The sequence below is a fragment of the Eublepharis macularius genome, chromosome 8 (assembly GCF_028583425.1).
Source record: "Eublepharis macularius isolate TG4126 chromosome 8, MPM_Emac_v1.0, whole genome shotgun sequence".
NCBI classification, from domain to species: Eukaryota; Metazoa; Chordata; class Lepidosauria; order Squamata; family Eublepharidae; genus Eublepharis; species Eublepharis macularius.
Window position 1 is genome coordinate 24765714 of NC_072797.1, and position 17890 is coordinate 24783603.

The 17890-nt window shown below is 45.0% G+C and overlaps 1 protein-coding gene across 5 annotated transcripts in view; it reads right to left on the reverse strand.

The window, feature by feature from the left end:
- The window catches only part of DAB2 (DAB adaptor protein 2), a 40232-nt gene that overhangs the window by 10374 nt on the left and 11968 nt on the right, over positions 1-17890 (reverse strand). For 4 of the 5 annotated variants that reach the window (XM_054987208.1, XM_054987207.1, XM_054987206.1 and 1 more), the window contains exons 2-9: positions 7976-8183; positions 7259-7398; positions 5531-5629; positions 4604-4735; positions 3105-3188; positions 1498-1524; positions 1062-1106; positions 765-827 (exon numbers count right to left, since the gene is read on the reverse strand). In XM_054987208.1, the coding sequence (XP_054843183.1) occupies positions 765-827; positions 1062-1106; positions 1498-1524; positions 3105-3188; positions 4604-4735; positions 5531-5629; positions 7259-7398; positions 7976-8072 (687 nt within the window). In that variant the 5' untranslated portion in view covers positions 8073-8183. Of the gene's footprint in view, positions 1-764; positions 828-1061; positions 1107-1497; positions 1525-3104; positions 3189-4603; positions 4736-5530; positions 5630-7258; positions 7399-7975; positions 8184-9505; positions 9525-17890 lie in introns of those variants that run through there. The other variant, XM_054987205.1, reaches the window with a different exon arrangement.

Below are 17890 nucleotides of genomic sequence, written 5' to 3' on the forward strand. Positions count from 1 at the left end.
ATCAGGGAAGGAAGCTTGAAACATTCTGCAAAAGCACACAACACTTATGGACACACAGTCTGACTGGGGCACATGATTCTGCTAAACCACAACACAAGGATACCTGGTAGACTAAAAGTCTCAGCTATACTATTTGTTCTCTCTGAGACTGGGCAGTATTTGGGACACATTCTCTCCCCGCCCTGCTATCAGAGATCATTTAATCTCAACAAAGCTATTATTTCCCATTGAACTCTAGCTCTTTTCTGCTGCCATTACTTACTAAAAAGGCTGCCCAAGAACTTACTGTCACGCACCTTGCATGACAGAGACAGCACTAAGTATACTATGTGGTGTTTCCCAGGTGAAGCTGTGCATCAGTCTACTGAACACCAGCACTGAAATATTCTCCCTGGCTCTATATTGCAAGTGTATGGGAGCCATTTTGTCTTCTTTTGCTATTCTAGAACCACCATTCTAGTTAATTTAATACTGGAACCATTTTTGATGTGATTTCTTCTAGCAGCCCAAAGCAAGATTTTTAGGGGCCTTTTTTTATATATAGTACTAATTCATATCTTTTGCATGGCATAAAGATTTGCTCCATGACAACAAGTTATTCTTTCCAGCATGCAGACAGTAACTGTGGGAGACACTAAACCACCATAATTGGTACCCAATTTGGTCACCATTCTCCTAGTTTCCCTGTTCTTGAGGTTTAAAGGTATTACTGGGTTATAGAATCTGCCAATTCATGGCGCATTGCAAGCCAAGCCATTACTTACTGTGGGAGTGTTCAGGTCAGGAGGAGTTGACATGTCTCCAAACAGATCCATTTGATCAACACCCTTTCGGAAACAAAAATTTGGGTTAGCTTAAGAGATCACATAAATCCAAGGAAGAGCAGCAAATACAGATGTACACATGCATGGATGCTCAAAGGCCAGAACCTACACATCCTCAAATTACAAGAGTTTCTACAGGATAAGCCCAGCCAACAATTTTTTCCAAATAATGCCAGCTGTCCTGGCTGAATCACTATACAAGATGCAGGGATACTCAGGCTACAAACACCTACATACCAGCTTCATTTTGCCCACTTGATCAGCCGGGTCATCACTGCCATTCTGGAACAAAGGAATGCAAAGGCATGTTTGAGAGTTGGGTAGGAGGTAGTGGCCAGAATTGTCATCTGTTCCACAGTTTGATAAGCAAGAACCAATACCTGCGGAGGAGGTTTCTTCTGGGTCTATATCCCCCTCCCACCCCTCTTCCCCATGGATCCTAAAGCATCTTATAGAGAATTCCCAAAGAATCTTCTAGAAAATTCCAGAAGCTACCCCATTCCAGCATTGATCTCATCTCCTTAGCTTGACTATACTCTACTGAAAGGGAATGCATAGTTTTTCAAGGTATTATGATTTGGTCTTTTTATTTATTTATTTAATTTTATTTATTTTCCATTTCTAGTCTGCCCTCTCCCCACCGGCAGGCTCAGGGTGGATTACATTTTCTTACCTCAGTTGTCTTATTGGCTTCTTCATTCTGAAAAAGAAATTAAAGTTTCAGTGTCCATGGTCACCCGCTTCATGTACAATTTTTTTTTAGTCTGACTGCTCTTATAACAACTGAAGTGACAGTCTGCATCTCAAAGACTCACTTAAACAAGTATACATTCTAGCTGTCTCTGAAGAAGTCAGCTGTGACTCAGAAAAAGCTCATACCCTACCACAAATTTTGTTAGTCTTATAGATGCTACTGGATTCTTGCTCTTTTCTACTGACACGAGTATTCAGTCACTATAAATAGGAAGACTTCCTTTGAGCTGGATCCAACCAGATTTTTCCCGCTGAACTCACCCAATTCCCTTACCTTCTGTAGGCCCTATCCTACATTTTTGTACATGCAAGCCCTATAATTTTTCACATACCCTTTTTTTGGTAGTGAAAGTTCACCCCTTTGATTTTCCCAGCAGACAAGCTGGTTGGATCTAAGCCATATTTGCTTCTTGCTTCCATCATGCTGGGGACACAACACAGTACCAGCCAGCCATACCCTGTAACCCAGTGAATATATCATAACGTTCTTTACAGGATTTATTTACTCGATTTGTACCACACCTTTTCGCCCCAGCGGGGACCTAAAACGGCTCACAACATTCTCATCTTCTCCATTTTATCACCATATCCACACTGTAGGGTCACTTAGGCCAAGTATGTGACTAGGCCTGTGTCACTCAGCAAGCTTCCATGGCAAAGCAGAGATTCAAGCTTCAGTCTCCCAGACCCTAGTCTGACCTTTTAACTACTACCCCATACTGGTTCTACAGCCCGGGAGGAAGTGAGTCTTTGAACCGCCGTCCTGGAGGGCGCCAGGTACCCTGCCCAGTGTGGGGAAACCCTCTTGCTCAGTCTCTCTGGGACTGCAAGGAAACCCCATCCGTCCAGGGAGGGCAAGCAAGACGGCGCCCGACCACCCGCAGCCCCCCCAGGGGAGCAGGGCAACACCCTGGCACGGCAAGGCCGGACCCATGCACGCACGTGCACGCCCCCCGCCCCCCGCAATGGGCTCTCAGGGAAGGGTTTCCCCACTGGGGCAAGTGAAGCCCCGAGAACTCTGGGGGACCATGCAGACCAAACAGGAGGGCATGGAGGGGGGTCTCAGGTACTTCAGTAATGAGTTAGGGAGCACAGACTTCACCACTATGTTGCCTTGCATATTATCTGTTGCTTTGAATATGTACTTGTATATACTACGTTAGTCCTAGAATTGATTATGTTCTGTTTCAGCAATTCTTCAACTTTGTATTGAATCTTTGCTAATGCTATATCTTTGTAAAATCCTATGACACTGTTTATGGAAATGTCCTTGACACTGTATGGTCCTTGATACTGATTGTACTAATCTCACACTAAGTAATTCGCCTGGAGTCTCAGTGAGAAAGGCGGGCTATAAATGACATAAATAAGTCATAAACTGAGATCTTTTTTAAAAGCATCCAGACTGTGGAAAAGCCGAGAATTCAAAAGCCTGGTGTGTTTCTTTTGTCCCTGGACTTTAAAGTCTTCCTTGCATGACCAACTCTTCAGTAAGTCTGGAATGCAGCATTATTTAACTGGCTTTACCTTTTTCTTGTCCTCTTCTTCCTTTTTCTTTGTATTGTAGATTACTTGGAAGAGGTCCTTCAGATCTACAACTAGAGGCTCAGCCTGGAAGATGGAAGTAAGAAGTTACTTTAAACAGAAGGCCTCAAGGACCCGGAGCTATACGATTTAACAACAATGGCATTTACCATCCAATATGCTTGGCCTGGAGTCCGCTTAAGATTTGCCTTTAAAATGTATACGCAAAGACAAAGATAGTTCAAGCTGCAAGGCCTTCCCATCAAGTCAGGTTCACAATATGTACTACTTACAGGCAAGATTCGAGTCCAGGAGCACTGCTCTTCTACAGCAGACCAACATCTACCCACCTGAAACTACTTATAGGCACAGCTTCTCCCCTGGCCTGAACTGACAGTTACGGCAGCATTCAATAGAGAGTTGGGATTGTGACCTGGAGGGCTGGGTTGGGCAGCGTTTGTGCAGGACTTCATCCCCATGGCCTTTTGCGAGTTATCCATTGCAAAACAGGCAGCTCTAATGAGACTTGTCACAAGAGTGATTTACTGATATACTCTTAGACCATTAGACAAGCACATCCTAAATCTAGTCCTATGTACCACAGACATCTCCAGGCACAGGGAGTGGCTCTTTTGTGGCCCCCACATAAGGGAGCTCATGGCAAAGTTCTGGTTGATGAAGTAAAAACCATGGCTTTGAGAAGAACCTTTTAAGGGCATCCATGTGACATTTTGTCATCTGTTTTTTAACCTGCTGTATAGTTTGTTAAAATATAAAGTTAGAATTTAGATTCCCATCTCTTTTGGAATCCGTGTTCAATAATAAATACAAGTATAATGAATATTATACCTATTGCATTAAGGCATCCAGAGAAGATGTATAGCCATGGAGGGAGAGAAGTTCTATTTCTGTGCCCCCCAATCTTTTTCTCTGATAGGAATTTCCAAGTTTAAATAACCAGTTAAGATATAGATTGCACTAAGCAAAGCAAGTGTATCCTTGGAAGCCTAGAGCCAGGGCTCATTTTGAGGGGGAACGCACAGGAACGCAGTTCTGGCAGTTCCCCAAAGAGGCCACATGTCAGGTGGCCCCACCCACCTGACTCTTGGCCATTTTGGGCCCGTTTCAGCCTGAATTGGGGCCAAAACGGCCCGGATTGGACCCCTGATGGGTGGTAGATCACTCTCCTACTCAGCAGCAGCCCAATCCTGCCCATTTTTGGCCCCTTTTTGCCATTTTGGGCCCAATTTCGGCCCTGAATGGCCAGGATTGAGTCCAAAACAGCCAGGATAGGTGATGTCAGGGGGTGTGGCACATGCAAATCAGTTATCCTAATGCCACACTTCCGGTGATGTCAAGGGGTGTGGCATATGCTAATGAGTTATGCTAATGAGTTCCTGCGGCTCTTTTCCTACGGAATGACCCCTGCCTAGAACTGTTACTGAACTACAGTACATCAACATCCTGCTCCAAGTTGCTCCACTCCATTGTGGAGCTTTTACCTGCTGTGCTGTTTTTATAGCGAAAAACTGATGCTGCCCTTCTCCTCCACAGACATAGCCAAAGGCACGATTGTCAGTCACGTCCCGAGCAATGAAGGAGATTTTGTTGACTGGATGCTCATGCTCAATAACCTGAAATTAAAGAACAGATTTCGTTCCCCTAGAAGTTGTACTTCTTTGCCAAGGATCAAGGCTGTGCAAACTTTATAAAGTTTTTGTCCAACTTTCTCTATATTCCCCACGTCTTAAAACAAGCAGTGACCTAGAAAGCAGCTGCTTCTATTTGCTCCAGGTTTCAAACACTGTAGCCAAGTACAGCACCAAATTAAGGTCTTCTGTATGAAATTTGCATGGACATTCAGCTTGATTGGTGCATCCCGTAAATGGAAGCAGAGCGATTGTCAGAAGTACCAATACCTGTATTCTCCATGCATTAAGCTGGGGAGGTTACGTACGTAAGTTCCCAGGGACTGAGAAATTGACCAACTATCAGATGCTTACAAGCAATAAGTTTCCACTTGATAAGTTTACAAAGTGTGGTAACGATGACCTATGAAACTAGTGGATTCTACAAATATCTGCAGGAGTCTATACCTTCAGATTTTTATATATTTACTAACAGATACATTCAAACCCCGAAATTTAGTAATTTTTTTAATTTCAGAGGCCCCAAATCATAGCTTACCTAGCCTGTGCTTAAATCCCTGTGCTCTGCATATTCTCGAAAAAGACTACTAGGCTAGTTAACTGGTCTGTCACGGTATTTCTTTGAAGCATATCCAATACGCTTAGTTAAGTTTTTTGAGCCCAAGGAGTTATTCAGATTGGCAATGTGTTATGCACAGAGAACTAATTGTTCCCTGAAGTTAGGAGAGTGGCAAGAGGTCAACACATGCTGTTCCAGACTGTCTGCTTGCTAAAACTTACCCCCGTCTTCTCATCTATGATCTTGATACCAGCAAGGGAAATGTTCACCCATATCTTCTGCTTGTGCTGTCCTTGAGAACGGGCTGCGACTGCCATCCCCTACAAGAGTGATCAACATGAGTACAAGAATCACCCGTAGAATAAGCTTTTGCTGGTTTGACTTCAGCGATACTCCAGAGAGGCATTCTGGGCACAGCAAAAGTGTTCTCCAAGCATTGGTTCTTCGCAATGGCTTAAAGCTCTCGATTTCGTGATGGAGCTCTCCCAGCAGGCGGGGCTGTTTTCATCTGCGTTTCAGACTAGATGCAGCCAAGAAAATTGTCAAGAGACTCGACGTGTAGAAGAGTTACTTGGCCACAACTTCTGATCACCAAGAGGTTATTTGAGGCTTTCAGTCTAACCAGGCATCATATTAGAACACTGACTTCTGCTACTACAGGAAAACAGCTGTGATTAATAGCCATTTATTTCTCAAATATGGCAGTTTTACTAGTGTTTGATTTCATGAGCTAGAGTCAATCATATTCTAGCCAAGAAGCTGAACAAGTGCTTAGAATGTTGCTTTAGTGCTTAGAATGTTGGACTCAAGAGCTAAACTACAAGAGATGAATTATGTGAGGAGGAGCACATGAAGGGAATCACAATGTTAGCTGGGAAGCTGAGTTTTAAAAGAGATGGGAAGGTTTTGTCAATTTCCCCGCTCTACAGAGCCAGGGAAATCCCTGCTCAGAGGATTTGTTTGGATTTGTTTATTTCCTCTTCACCTCCTAGAAGGGAAGGTGAAATTGACAGAACCTTCAGAGGCAAAGAAGAAATTAACAAACCATCTGAGCAGCAATCTCCTTGGCTCTGTAGAGAGGGGAAATGGACAAAGCCTTCTGATCTCTTTTAAAACTCAGCTTCCTGGCTAACATTGTGACTCCCTTCATGTGCTCCTCCTCATGTAATTCTTCTCTTGTAGCTTAGCTCTCAGATCCAGAAGGCCCTTGTTTGAATCCCTGCTCTGCCATGGAAACTTGGTGGGTGACCTTGGGCCAATCACATCCTCTCAGCTTAATCTACCTCACAGGGTTGTTGTGAAAATGATGTGAGCTGCTTTGGATCACCATTGAGGAGAAAGGTGAGGTATAAACAAAGTAAGTAAATGCTGGGATCTCAGAACACAGACTTCCATCTGAAGCTGTTCAAGCATTGTTTTCATTTATCCTGCAGAACAAGATACTCACAGAGATTCTCAAACAGCCAGTTAGGATCTGGCAGTCTGTTGATTAGCTGCTTGACTGTTTGTACCAGTCTGGCATGAACAGGTTGTGTTCCAGTGTTGCACGGACCCAATCAGAAATGGACGCCCAACCAGGAGTTTATTTCCAATCCCCTAACCAACAGAGCCTGCTGCAAACTTGTGCAGCAGCTTCTCAAAGCTCGCATCTGATCTTTCATGACACTGAAAAACTTGCAGCACACCTAGACATTTGAACTTAGCCAGGCACAGTTCATAGATTCCAAGTTAGCAACTTTCAAAACTGGCTTAATGCTAACAGAACAACTTGGAAATGTAATTTCACAAGGAGCAAGAATGTTCCCATCAATAATCTCTAGTCTCCCTACCTTACAGAATTACATTTGCTAGAGTTCTTGGTGGGAATTTGAAAAAGTTGAACTCTATATGCATAAGCTTTCCTGGTGTACTGGCTTGAGCGTGAAGGCTCAAGCTTACAACAGACCCACCTTCAGCTTCATCATTGAATCTTGGCTCATCTTATCTCCTCTTGCTTCGGGAACATCATCAATGCCGATCAGTTTGGCCTTGTATCTCACGCCATCACCTTGAAATCTGGCCAAGAGGAACTCATCTGTCTTCTCAGATCCTGGAGAGAGAGGGTTTTTTTTTTTTAGAGAAGCATACCATATGTGAAAAATGTATGCATCGAATGTACAACTGCTTCCTCCATGTGTTTGATATGGAAGAAGCTTGCACACAATAACTTTTTAAAGAGCACACATTAAAATCACGTTTACATCTAAACATATGTTGCACAGAGTTAGGATTAGCTACAGTTCCTGACCAGCCAAACCCAAGCTTACGGCCATGCACTATGCAGAAAGGCCACAAGGTGGCAGCATTTAGCAAGGTTTGACCAAATTCTGACTCCGAACCCAACATTTGAGATTTAAGCAATTTCTAGTTAGCCTTGTTTCTTTTCTGGCTAGGATATATTAAACATTTGGTGCAAATAAGGACAGCCTCAACTCTAAACTAGACAAATAAATAACCATCAACAATATTGACAGGCTGGGTTCTTGGCAGTGAAATTATTTTTTCTTGGACAAGTTTTCTTACCCAAGTGCCTCTGCACTGGGACATATACCCGAGTCCTGGCTCAAGTTTCGCTAATCCGTTTATACCACATCAGTTTAAAAACTAGTGACTCTTCGGTTATGTACCTTTCTTTTTCTCCTTCTTGGATGGTTGTGTTTTCAGAGGTGCCTGTTGCTGGGCAGGCTGACTGTTCACACTTGCGGTTTCTACTTCGTTTGACATGGCGAGATAAAAGCCAGCCTCACAACTCCAGGAACATTAAAGAAGCCTTCGCTCAAGACGTTACTGGGATCCAGTTAGTGATCCTTAATGTACAGGCATAATATTCTTAACCTTTGAAGAAAAAGAAGTTAGGAAAGTCAGCGTACCAGTTGTAATAGTGCAAGATTCGTGTCCAGTAATCTTGCTTTTCTACTGCAGACCAACATGGCTAGCCACCTGGAACAGTGCTGGTATCTGACTAGCTAAAGATCACAGGTTCTGGAGTGGCAGGAGGATTTTTGGTCCACCAGTCTGATAAGAAATTAGAAACCCAACAAAGGTGGATAAATAATTGCTATGATATTCCGGGGCAAGAATGTTTAAAGCAACACACATTTCTCCAGCTTTGTGTGTCTTCAACTGTGCTACGTAACTGTAGCAGAATTAAGAGAGGAAGTCAGAAATAAGCCTGAGGTACTTAATCTGCTTTCTAGAAATGGCCTCCTAAATGTCCAAACTAAAGACCTCGGGTTGAACCAGATGTGATATATCCCCCTATGTCAGGCACACGAATGCACAGATGCATCAAAGTGGGCAGGTCTACGGGAAGCAAGAATACAAGTTAGGGGGAGCTAAAGCTCCCCCCCCGAGATACCCCCATCTGTGCCTCCTTCTGTGCTGCCCCAAAGAGAAGAGGCAGTACTGCAAGGACAGTGTTTCCGACAGATTGCAGAAAGGTAAGGTGGGGACAGGAGAGCTAACGTGCCTTTTAGCTACATGCTCTGTTTATATGCTTTGTTGAATAGCGGAGCAAGTAAACACAGCTGCCTCCATCATATCTGGGTTGGCCCAGTGCTCAGCTCCTCATTATGGAAAGGCTTTTCTCAGCATCATTCTTCTTATGTATCTGAACCGCCCCCTCCCATGCTCCCCGAAAGGATGCAGCCAAATGGAAACCAGCAGCTCGTGTGCCCGATGGAAGAAGTCCACCAGTAAATAGATAACCAGAGCCTCTTGCCCAGCTCTCAGCTTGTTCTGCCCATATTGAATTCAACATTTGCCCTTCTGCTGTTAAATAAGTTACTAACCAGGAGACCACAGGATCAAAGCAAGCATAACCTTGTTAGGCACACTGGCTTGGAGATGCTAGGAAAAAAGGTCATGGAGATCAGTAGCAAACAGGTGTAGGATCAAGGTACATCCCTGCTGCAGATTAGAGATTAACTGGTTTATGAGCATGGAACGATATTTTGGTTACAGCTAACTAGAGAGGTTACACATCTGTTCTGTACAGGCACCTTATAGGTGCTTTTCCCCAAGGAGAATTTTAACACCGTCATGACTCTCCAAGAAGAGAGGACTGCTAGGTATTCAGCCGCAGCATTTAACTCTTGCATGGCTAGTTAAAACAGGTTAGTGAAAGCAAGTCACTTTGCCAATTTATCTAGACAAACCTTGCATTGGAAAGTTACAGCATACCACTTCAAACGCACAATCCAGGATTCTCTTTGAATGCTTCCTCGGGTATAAACTGCCAATAAGAATCACAAATCAAGATAGGCAGCTTAAAAAAATATTTGAAAAGGATGGGTAGTTGGACCTTTATTTCAGTCTGCTATTCTAGGAAGGCTACGCCATGCAAATTCTGTGTGTACAGATTTATTTGTAATGTTTCGGAAGCTGGACAGTTCCAGCCAGTCAAGTCACGATCTAGCTATACAACGTTCCTGTTGAACTGAAAGGAAACAAATACTTGTAACAGGAATGAAGACCAGTTAAGTAAACGCCCAGGGATGATGGCAGAAGTGCCTACCTTGAGCCTGAGCTGGAAATTCTAGTTCAGATAAGGCTGGACGCCAAAGAATGTAGGATGTGGGACACTGGCATTATCGACTTGTATTGGATGGGGAAATTTTGCTTGGAGGAGAAGTTCTGCATGGTCATCTGTCAGCTACCCCATTCAACCAGAGTTGTTAAGACTCCGTTGAGAAGCTTCATTAAGACACCTTGCGGTAAATTTGGAAGCTTTTGGTTAGTTCCCCCCTGCCCCAAAATGGCATTCATGCCATCCACAAGCCGATAACTATCCGGCTGGCCTCCTGTCGCGAGCCTTTTGGGGCCCCTCTGCCTCTACTAGTTCACTCCTGATGGCCAGCTGTCTCCCACCCCACAGTGTCTGAATGTTTCTGATTGTACATTATTGAGCACTGCATCTTGAGATTAGTTTTAATTCCTATTGGCATACTGTATTTAATGTAATTTATTTTATGCTTTTTTAACTGAATGCTGAGTGAATGTTGTTACCTACCCTGAACCCGCTTGCAGGGAGGGTGGGTTAAAAGTTTAATAAATCAAAATCAAATCAATTGCCCAGAGGCCTGCACTAGCCCCTTTGCTTCTGAAGTCCACAGGGCTACAAATACCGCCCCCGCCCCCGCAGGTGCATCCACTATGTCCCACTGCATGGTTTGGGAGTGGCCTTGCTTCCTATGGGCTGAAGTCATCTCACAAGTCAACGTGGCTACAGGAGAGAATCCCGAGTTACTGCTCATGTCCGAGACTAGCCAGGTGGCAGCAACCAGGCAGAATTTCTGCTTCTGTAGTATTTCCCAGGATTTATTTTAATTAAAGCCCCACCTTTCTCCGCAATGGGTACTGAAAGCAGCTCACATTGTTCTCACTTCCTTCATTTTACTTTGTCAGGTTGGCCCAAAGTCACCCAAAAAGCTTCCATGGCAAAGGAGTTTTTGAACATGGATCTCCCAGACCCCTATATGATACTCTAACCACTACCCCACAGTGGATCTCAGTTAAGGAGCTCCCATCTGCTCCTACACTACAGTGAGGGAGGGGGAGAGGCACAGGGTTTGCTTATTCTTTCCAGCAGCTTAGAACCACCGAAAAACAATTCAGATTAGGAACCTGGGGCAGAGGCAATAGCCAGGTACCCCTCTATTGCACCTGAATACAGGCTCAGGCCAGAACCCTCTCCCAAGAAACATTTAGCCTTGAGTAGTTTTGATTTTGATTCCTAGGAGCCAAAGTTTGATTGAACAATTTTACAGCAATAAAATAAGATGCACAACCTCAGCTTCCATTTGGAATGTTAACCATTGTGACTGCACAAGTCAAATGTGTACCGGCCATGTCTAGTGAAGTTGGGCCATCCGGGCACTGTGCCATGGGCGCCCTCTGCTACTACCTGCCATAGGAAGCGCTCTTGCCATTTCGGACCAGCCCTACTTTGAATGCATCATGGCCAGGAGGAATGGCACATGGTAATCAATTTGGGGTTGGTTCAGATGGGGAAGATTTGTATCATGATCAAGTGCTCTGTACTGGTTACTGTCCATGTCCTATCAGCCTTCTTTTATCACATACAAACAGGGCTTTTTTTCAGGGGGAACACAGGGGAACGGAGTTCCGGAACCTCTTGAAAATGGTCACATGGCTGGTGGCCCCGCCCCCTGATCTCCAGACAGAGGGGAGTTTAGATTGCCCTCCGCGCCGCTGAGCAATCTAAACTCCCCTCTGTCTGGAGATCAGGGGGCGGGGCCACCAGCCATGTGATCATTTTCTCTGAGGGCAACCCACTGAGTTCCACCACCTCTTTTCCCAGAAAAAAAGCCCTGCGTACACATAAAGTGCTGTCAAGTTGTGGCCAATTTATGGTGACCCCATAGAGTTTGAGGCAAGAGATGAACAGAGGTGGTTTGCCATTGCCTGCCACTAGGTAGTGACCTTGGACTTCCTTGGTGGTCTCCCATCCAAGTACTGACCCAGGTTGAGTCTGCATAGCTTCCGAGATCGAGCTAGCCTGGGCCATCCAAATGTCATTTTGCTGGATTTTAAAAAGCTGAATTTGTTTTTCCTAGAGACTTACACTTTTCAAAGAGATTGAAATCATGTTTACTTCTTGCTTGTAATTCATCTCTTAGCTAAAGCCACTGAAGTGCTGACCAAGTATCCAAGAAGGTGCAAAGGTTGCCGTCTTATCAAGTTAATATTTTAGTGACTTGGATGCCTTTGATCTGCCTGGAATCTTCATTGCAGATCATAAGCAACCTAGCAACAGGGCCTCTGGTCACCCCCAACCCCCTTCTTCAAGCCATGTGCATTGACAGGAGTCAAGTCCTGACTGCATTTCCCCTCTAGGCAGGGCCTGGAGGTCTCCCAGAATTACACACCATCTCTAGATTACTGAGATCCATTCCCATGAAGTGGCAGCTTCAGAGAATGGACTCTATTGCATCACATCCTACTGAGCTTCTTTCCTAAAGTCTGCCTTTTCCAAACATACCAACCCCCCCCCCCCCAATTTCCCCCCCCCCAAGCTTGAACTGGCAAGCAATCCTACCCCTCACGAGATCTGGGCACATGGCTCTCCCCTCCATGTTCTTCTTGCTACCAGTCCCATGAGATAGTACAACCAGCAGCATTAAGTGGCCCCGGATCATTTAGCATACTTAATATCTGGAAATACGAACCTGGATTATAAACCAATGCCAACCACAGTGGCTCTTCCATGAAGTGGTATTTTGCAGCAGGCAAAGAGAGAGAGAAAGAGAAAGAGAGCACGCACACGGGAGGAAGGTATTTGACAAAAACAGACCAGCCCCTCTGGGTTCCTTGTAGCAAAATATAAATCGGGAGCCCAAGAGGAATCCCTGGGCAAACTCAGGGCTTTTTTTCAGCTGGAACGCGGTGGAACAGAGTTCCGGTACCTCTTGAAAATGGTCACATGGCCGGTGGCCCCACCTCCTGATCTCCAGACAGAGGGGAGTTTAGATTGCCCTCCGCGCCAGTGGCGCGGAGGGCAATCTAAACTCCCCTCTGTCTGGAGATCAGGAGGCGGGGCCACCGGCCATGTGACCATTTTCACCACGGGCAATTTAAACTTTTAAGAACTCCCCCTTTGTTCCAGCTGACCCAAAGTGATGTCATTGTGCAGTCCTGAGTTCCACCACCTCTTTTCCAAGAAAAAAAGCCCTGGGCAAACTTTAAATCCTCCTTCACTCCCCCCCCCCAACATTCATTCAGGCCGGCCTTCTCAAGCCCTGGCAACTCACATTTCCCCCCTTACCAACTCAAAAGCTCAGCTCCTGTGCCTCTTGGAATAGATCAGTGATTCCAAGTAAGTTTTGTGTCCTCTTGCTATAAGTCTGGGTGTGAAGAGGCCTGCTTTAACTGCTTTTTGTGGCTTTCTCCCCCAACCCCATTTTACTATTGCTATTGTATAGGAGTGAAGACACGGCAGATATTTCCATTTATTCACTTTTTTTCCCTAGTAAAATAAAACTGTTTAAAAAGCAGACATTTCTCCTAAACTCTTAAGAGTTCTGTTGCAGAGTGAAACCATTATTCTTACTTACTAGGGCAAAGATTAATTACCATTTGATGTTCCAGCAAGTTCATTCCACATCCATTGCTGGGAAGGCCAAAATGTCACTTCAAGCATATCCAAAGCTATTTCAGTAACAGAGGCAGCTTATTTCCATTTACATCTATAACAGACTTGGAAATACTTGCCCCCTCCCCAAGGCGGCCAAAGATCTCGTTTGCAAGGGAAGAGACAACCCCCTAATCTACTCCATGTGCGGTTGAAACAAATTGCCAAAGCAATAGAACTTACAGCACTATCCGAAGCAAAGTTACTCCAGTCTAAGCCCATTGATTTCAATGGGCTTAGGCTGCAGTAACTCGTCTTAGGATTGCATTGTTAGTCCCATTGAAACTACTGGTATTAAATACAGCTTAGTCAACAACATTAGCTGTGGCCTGAAACTAGTTGCCCCTGCATCTGGCAGTACAGGTCAGTTTACCCCCCTCCCTCCAATCTCGGTCTCTACAGAAGTTTAGATAGCAACTGTGCAGCCAGAAGTCATTAACTTCTCCCTACTAGGTACTGGCAAGAGCAAGCAATTTGCTCTGGATAAAGCAACTGGATAGTTGTCCACTTACAACTGATGTGCTACTATAACATAAGCAGGGTTATGCTTAAGCAGGGTTATACAGGAAGGAGTGATAAAAGTCCCATGGACAAAGCTTGCATGGTGCGACAGAAATATTCTAAATATACATTAAATAGGTCCTACTTGTTGCCATGTTCTCAACAGTTTTGCTCATGCACTCCACCTTTGAGGTGCCCGGCAAGTTCTCTGGCCTTTCAGAAGCAGCACAAATTCCATCCCTCAACATCAAGAAGACAAATGCCCAGAGGGTTTGTTAATTTCCTCTTTGCCTCTGGAAGGCTCTGTCAGTTTCACCTCCCCTTCTAGGAGGCTAAGAGGAAATAAACCCTCTGAGCAGAGGTCTCCCAGGCTCTGCAGAGAGGGGAAATTGACAAAGCCTTCCGATCTCTTTTAAAACTCAGCTTCCCAACTAACATTGCGACTCCCTTCATGGGCTCCCCCTCGTGTAATTTGCCTCTTGCAGCTTGGCTCTGATTTACAACAGCAGCCAGCCCCTACTCGTGCAGACACGTGGCTCAGGTTCATTCATACTGCTCCCCCTGAGAACTTAGAGCCAAGCTACAAGTGATGCTCGACACAGGTTGGACACTTGTCAGCTTCCCTCAAGTTTTGATGGGAAATGTAGGCATCCTGGTCTTTCAGCTTGGCTCTCCATTTAATTAAAGTTTACAGAACCCCCCCCCCACACACACACACACAGTGGAGGGGAAGGGGGGCACCCAGTGAGAGTCCAATGCCTGCACTCCCCTCCTGACCGCATGTTCTCCCTCCCATAGACTGGCGCTCTGTAAACTTCTGTAAGCTGCAAGACCAGGATGCCTACATTTCCCATCAAAACTTGAGGAAAGCTGACAAGTGTCCAACCTGTGTCAGACGTCACTTGTAGCTTGGCTCTTAGATGTACTGTCAGAAAAAGGAACCAGTATGTGTTTGAATTCCAGACAAGTCAAGCAATAGTAGAAGAGGACTAAGTGAAGGGACATATTTCCAAAACTGATCTATGACCTCTGCTTCTCATTCAGGGTAGTTAACACAACCAGTGAAGGGTCTATCCAATCCGTTTCCCCTCTGTAGCCAAACAGCCGCTCCTGGAAACACCACCGGTAAGACACGAGTGACTTTCTCTAATACACTTCACCCACCAAGCACTCAATAGTCACTGATTAAGCTCCATGTTCAGAGGCAGCCTTATTTATTTCTCACAGAAAGACAAAGTTGTTAAGTCTTAAAAACCACTTCTGGTTTCAACCACATATACATGACCACTTTTACACATGTGCATTGAAAGTGAATTATCCAAAGTGTGTGAAAGCAGCCTAACAGAAGCACTTATCATGGAACAGATAGACGAGAGAACTTCAGAGGCGCTTAACCTTTCCTTGATTGGTGGGAGACTCCGTATCTTCTTTCACGTCCTCTTTTAGAAAAGGGACACCCAATATTGCCTTCCAATATAGATGCCACAGGAGACCCCTGCCACCACAGACGTTGAACTGGGTGTGTCCAAAAGATCCCAAAGTTCCCGACAGGACGCTAGCTACTAACAGGCAAACATTTGCACCCAGATAAGGTGAAGGAGGCTCCTGTGTCATTATTTTGCCTTATTCTCCTCCTGAGGTAAGAATGATTGCTTTTGCCCCATGGTACTCTAGGATGGGGCTTGCGTGGCGACTTCCTCCAGGACTTCCATTGTGAAACGCCAGTGGACAGACTGGCTAGAGGAAATTCTAGCATCAGAAGACCCCTCCAATAAGTTGCAGCTGAGCAAGCAGCAGCTTATTTCCAAGAACAAAGTCAAACAGACACCAGGTGTCTCCATAATGGTTACTATTTACCAAATTACACTATTCAAAGTATCTACATCCAATATAAATACTACCAATCATGTAAACTGCAAGTGCTACAATAGGAATTTTACACATTACAAATTCATTTACAAATTTAGTATGTGAATACTAAATTCATTTCATAACAATACAGAGGAAAGTAGAGTCAGTATTCCAAACAGAGATGGTAGGGGTAAATAGTACCTGTGGTACTGTTCTGTAGATGTCCCAATATATATTCACCAAATCTATTTCATGTTTTGCGCAGGTCCACAGTGGGAATGGCTCAAATTGCCTTCCGACAGAGCTGCCACAGGAGACCCCTGCCACCACAGACGTTGAACTGGGTGTGTCCAAAAGATCCCAAAGTTCCCGACAGGACGCTAGCTACTCTCCTGTTTCGTCATTGCTTTCTCAGGGGAAATCGTTACTTTTCATTCTCTGCCAGCCACTTTCTCAACCGTGTCCTTCCTCTGGTCCAGTAGAACACACGGCTCCAGAAGGTTCCCACCAACTCATAGATTTTATCCTGCCAGGGAGCCAACAGCAGCAGACATGGCCAGTTCTGGGCTTGCTTTTAGGGCAGAAGACCCCTCAGTAAAACACTCCTTGCTAACTCCCTTTAGTCAACCACGCTGCCACCTCCCCATGAATCCACGTCATGTATTTTAGACTTTCTACATGATGTCTCCTTCCAAGGAGGGCACTGAACCCGCCAGGAGAGCCGCTTCACGGGGGTAAGGTTTGTTCTTACCACCACCTGCCTTCTGGACTTGCAACTTGCTATTGGACGTGCAGCTACTCTAGCTCAATGCAATCAATCAGTTTATTATCGCAGTCAAAGACCAGCATAACACAGAAGCAAAAGTGCATTAGCTCAGTGCTAGACCAGTCCAGGACTAATGGGTCCCCTGCTCCAAAGCCAGGCACGCCAAGAAACTAGGAATGACTTTCTGCCACTAGAACATCACTGCTCATTTACTACAGGGGATGCAAACCAGATGCTATGAATGAGACCTTTCCTTAGTCTCCAGGAAATCCAACAGGAAAAGCCTCTGTGCCTTCACACACCACCTCTAGACAACAAACCCAGTACCCAGCTAGTTATGCAAGTTTCACAGCTAGCTGAGAAGTAGACAAGCCACATTTGTCTTCAAGTGTCTACAATGCTGAACATGCAGCAGCCCTTTCAACAATTTTTAGTGTGAAGTGTAGGGATAATTTACAGGCATATTGCCTGGAGAAGAGACGTGGAACAAATGCTTAGCATCTGTGGGAGTCAAAGACTGTAAAATGCAAGCTTGGAAGAACATTGCTGAAGCATATATATTATCTAGGTCAGACACCCTCTTGTTGAGAACACTCCCAGAAGCTGCCCGCTTAGCCATGGAGGCTTTCCTAGTTGGGCACAACACAACAGCACATTCATGTACATCTGTGCGCTTTAATCTATTTACGAAAGCATTGCTGAACAAGGAGACATGGCCTTGTGGTATCTGGGCTCTGAGAAGCCTTGAATGATATCATGAAGTATTAACAGGAAGAAGAGATGGTTATTCAGTGGGGTTGCCAGCCTCCAGGTGCTGGCTGGAGACCTCCCAGAATTACAACTTATCTCCAGGCAACAGAGATTAATTCCCCTGGAGATAATGGCTGCTTTGGAGAGTGAACATTATACCATGTTAAGGTCCCTCCACTCTTTAAACCCTGCCCTCTTCAGGCTCCACCCCCCAAATCTCCAGGAATTTCACAGCCAGGAGCTGGCAACCCTACTATTCAGCCATGTACAATTAGTGAACAGGGTCCTGTGTGCAGCTCAAAACCAGAATGTTGTGTTAATGGCTGTGTGCTACAGTCCCTTAAAGATGGGAAGTGTTATCAGGATTGGACAGAGATACTATGAAAGCCAGTAGCCTTGGGTTGCTTGCAGCTGTTTTAGATATTTATACTCTCCTGTTCTCCCAGTGGGGACCAAAAGCAGCTCACAACATCATTTCCCCTCCTCCATTTTATCTCCACAACAACCCTGTGAGGTAGACTA